At 38.6% G+C, this 4,287-nt stretch overlaps 1 protein-coding gene across 1 annotated transcript; it reads right to left on the bottom strand.

Annotated features, from left to right (window-relative positions):
- Nucleotides 1–655: 655 nt before the first annotated feature.
- On the bottom strand, nt 656–2,743 carry LOC117905868 (B-box zinc finger protein 23). Its single transcript, XM_034818726.1, has 2 exons — nt 2,468–2,743; nt 656–1,075 (listed from the first exon to the last, which is right to left on the bottom strand). Exons 1-2 carry the CDS (start codon nt 2,663–2,665, stop codon nt 656–658), a joined length of 618 nt encoding a protein of 205 aa, XP_034674617.1. The 5' UTR covers nt 2,666–2,743.
- Nucleotides 2,744–4,287: the final 1,544 nt, after the last annotated feature.

The raw sequence follows: 4,287 nt of genomic DNA, 5'->3' as shown, positions 1-4,287 counted from the left end.
TTTCAGTGGCTAGTTTTGGCTTCTTTGAAAACTTACATGTTATATGATATTTTAATGTGGAATTGTATGTTATTATCCCTTTTTCTGCATGGGCTCACATTCATGTCTTTATTTCATTTATGTAATTGACCTCGAATAAGGCATGTTCGAAAGTCTCATTTAAAATTCCCATGTTTAAATATGAATTTCCCTCACTTTTCTAGATGGAAATCATGGTTGAGGAATTGTTGAGATCTCTCTCAATATCTATACTTCAAAACCCTTGATATCTCTCTTGTTATCATTTATAGACATTAATTCCACGTTATTATGTTAGTTTTTAGCTTCAATAGCAAGTAGTTGTAGCTGGGCATAGTGAGATAGGAGAGGGAGATGTCAAAACAATTTATAGCTTCCCATTCTCCAGTCCTTGGAGACTGTTTGATCGTTTTATTCTATGCTTTCGGGACCTTTTCTTCTTAAATAGATAAAGTTAGAATTGTGAAACAATCTTCCTATAGGAAAGTACAGATGAAATCAAGATTTCTGTACAATTGATTGAAATATCAGAAATAAACATAGAACTGAAAGTATAGCACATTATAAAAACAGATAAAATGCATCTGATTTGAGCAATAAATCTGTAATAGCTGCAGGCGTTGAGGGCTTAAAATTTTCATTGGCTGGTAATCCTGGATTGCCCCATGTCCGAAAACTCATAATAGTCAAAATCATTGCTCCCAAGGATTTCATCTAATGTCCATTCAGGTCCAGTTGCCAAATGGATTTCACCTGAGAACATGGCTACCATGTCTGAGGATGTGGATGCAACTTCTGTGGTCATTTCTGGCTTCTTCTCCCTATCCATTGGGAAGTTGACTGAAGAACTATTTGAGTTTGGCATATCGAGAGGGTAGGTTCTGCTGTTGCAGCCAGTTCTGTAGTTGTTAGTTACGGATTGAAGAGCAACTTTGATTCCTGATATGACAAAACGACGGTGTGACGACACGTAAGAGTTTGTTGAATGAGTTGAAACGTCACAGTTCTTGCAGAGTAATGCCCTGTCCTCCAGGCAGAAAAAATACCCGCTTTTCTCCTGCATGTACAATGCACCAACCCTATTCACCACTTGGTAAATGTTCATTGTAGTTTACTCAGAAGGGAAGACAAGAATAGAGAACCATGTCAAGTATAACAAGAGTAATACTCATATAGAAGGCAAGGGCATTTTCATCCAAGGAGTTTCTGGTTAGGCGGTGCTACCTTGTTAGATCCAACTATAGGAAGCTGGGGCTTACCAGATCCCAAATGCTATTTTATCCAATAGGAGCAGGAGACAGCTGGTTACTAGTGTGAGCTAGCTTGTAAGAACACTTTGCATGTATTTAGATATTTGTTAGTATATAGGTTTGGACCAACAAAGTGAAAGATAAACTTTCCCCAAACCAAGGCTTGAAAGTTCCACGGCGCTCTGACTTAGCTAGAATTAGGCAAATCCCAAACCTCTTCCCCTGAAGTTGACAGTGATCACCTTGTTGGCATCCCTACTTTGATCAAATAACTGAAAGAACATTATCAGATTGGTCCAAGTTAGGTCTTTTTGCATTGATTTTCATCCATGCTTTATGTTAAAATGCACGTGACCACTTATCTCTCAATTTGAAAATTTCCCTTGTATGTCAATCCATGAGCATAATTGCTTAGTTCAGTTGACAAGCCAATGAATCAAAGGCATTTCTTCATCTCAATGCAAATGTGTGAACATTAGTGGTGTAAAAAAGGAGATAGTTTTGCTGGTCCTGGGGAGTTCTAGCAACTCATCACTTTTTCCTTTATTCTTAATCTGGATCCCAAGAATACTTCTATCACTCCAGCACTTTCCAAGTCCATTTATTTGGAACACTTGCAGTGAAATCATTTCATTAGTGTTTTACTCTTCATCAGAAACAAAACACAGGAAAGCCTTATATTTAAGATTCGAGTGTGGGCCATCATATTGAAATGAAAAACAAGAAAAGGGTGGAAAGAAAAGAGCCGATGTCATGGGAAATGAAAAAGAGTGTTTTCTCATGTAGATGGAGCTGCAACAACAGCATTTGACCCAGAATCAGAAGCTTTTGTAAAGGGAATGGGTAGACATGTGAACAAAACAATGGTACAGTATTTTGTTTACTTGATTCAATCCTAGTTGCCGTATTTTGATCATGGCTCAAATTCCCCCATTTCTTATTCTAGGAAATCGATACTCACCCATGACTTGTAACTTGTACTACTTATCAGGATTTCTGGAGCAATTACTCATCATAGCATTAAAATAATTCATACCTACTTCCCCGTGCATGAATACAGAAGTTTATAGTATTGAAAAGAGATCTTTGCTCATTAGTCTATAGCTAACATTTCATTTATCAGAAATGTGCATACAGAGAGAGCTCAAGACACAGAGAAAGCTGAAAAGAGGTGTTGGGAATGGAGAGAGCAGATCTACCTGGCAGATATCACAAGGAGGCAGCTGAGAAGAGGAAGTGGAGGGTGGGTGTTTGAGAAGACGGACACGTTGATGCTTCTGGGACAGCTTGTTAGCTGTGTGCACCCTTTCATCGCATCCCCAACAGAGTACTGCCTCATCGGCACTACATAGAACCTCAGCCTCCACATTCCCACATATATCACACGGTATCTTCATCTCAGGTTCTTCTCTTATTCTTCTGCTGGATCTAAAACTGAGGTTTGAATCTCTCAATTTGTGCTTCCACTTCTTTCCTTTCTGGAATCTATTGAGCCTGTAGATGTTGGAGATTTATCCTGTCTTTTATATCCTCCTACAAAGGAGTCCCTAGAATAATAGCTTGCATGGATCTCTATATATAACCCCTCCTCTCTTTATAAATGAGGTATAAGATTTTGGAAGGATTTCCATATGGATCAACGACCAAAAGGACTCGTTTCATTTTCACATGAGGTGGGAAAGGAAAAGGATTAAGTTGGTAACATTGTCAAGGAATGATGTACGGTGGTCCCAGAATGATCAGTTGATCTCACAAGAAATTATGGTGCCACTGTGGTCCCATGTGTCGGTATGAAGAGCAAAACATCATTGATTTAACCAGTTTGTCCTATATGGTTAAGACATTCCTTTAGGGATTCCAAATGGCCCCTTACTTATCATGAAACGTTCCCAATTACTCAGCATCTACCCATAAGTCTCAACCATTAGTTATAAACTCCAAGTTTCCCACTTGTGAAGCTAGGGTAAGTTGCAGAATAGGCTGCATGGAACTTCATTATATATCTGTATTCAAAGAATTAAACTTAAGTTCTGGTATAATAACTACTAAAATTTCGGTTTAGGATGAATCCTGCACCTTCCTGTTTTACTTTCCTCCTTTTTCTTTCCCGCTGTTGTGACACTCAGATGATCTCAATGCTAGCTTATCATAAATTGCTTTTGCTATTTAGTCTTACGCATCAAGTCCTACAATGCCTTTTTTAAGTCTTGGTTTGCTTTCCTTCTGTCAATAGGCCAATGCTTTTATGACTTCAAGAAAGAAAAGGCTAGAGATTCATGCATGTTGCCCTCTACATCCTCGTATAAATATAACCGCCTTAGTTCATGGCGTCTCATTACATGACAAGTTGACTCCCACACCAATTTGAATGCCAGCTATGCATCGTCTTAGATTGGGTTTTGATTATCTTATCAGAGCTCTAGAGAGCTCCAAGAATCCCTCCCCTAACATAAGGCTCCCTATGACTTAAACCCATGACCCTTGATTCTGATATCAATCCAATAATCTCATTTGAAAACCAATTGATATTAAAAAAGGGTAAATCAAGCATTTTATGACATTTGACATCATTATCATTCCAATATCCCATTCCTAAGCTTAAGAGCGATATTATCACACCCCAACATTCTCCATTTGCTGGTCACCCTGAGGTTGTGCTGGTGCTGATATAGGGGCAAAATACTTTCATCGAGTTTTTACTTAGCTTGATAGCACAAATGCAATGTTTTATGAGAATGCTTGGGAGGGGTCAAGTTGTGTAGGGTAATTGATTAAGATATTTCTGGGGAGAAGGGTAGGTAAACAATAAACATAAGGAATCAAAAACAAATCTTCTTCAAGTTATGGACTGTAGCTGCGAATCTGACAATAAATGGAAAGCTTCTCTATCTTCACAACAGGCCAAGGACATACTCCAGTCCAGAAGCATCTCTTTCTTATGGTAAGTGATGGGGTGTCAGCTGACAAGTTGGTCCAACTTCCATCTTGGACAAGTAGCATATGCACAGAAATGGAGAAT

This window comes from Vitis riparia, chromosome 18, assembly GCF_004353265.1.
Source record: "Vitis riparia cultivar Riparia Gloire de Montpellier isolate 1030 chromosome 18, EGFV_Vit.rip_1.0, whole genome shotgun sequence".
Lineage (NCBI taxonomy): Eukaryota > Viridiplantae > Streptophyta > Magnoliopsida > Vitales > Vitaceae > Vitis > Vitis riparia.
The sequence above is the reverse complement of the archived record's forward strand: the minus strand, read 5'-3'. Positions and strand labels throughout refer to the sequence as shown.

What these genes read in the sequence shown, in the direction of transcription:
- LOC117905868 (XM_034818726.1), bottom strand. Translation starts at nt 2,665, where the DNA reads ATGAAGATACCGTGTGATATATGTGGGAATGTGGAGGCTGAGGTTCTA. An exon ending in CTCCTTGTGATATCTGCCAG is followed by an intron (nt 1,076 to 2,467) that starts GTAGATCTGCTC and finishes TTGTACATGCAG; the next exon opens with GAGAAAAGCGGGTATTTTTT.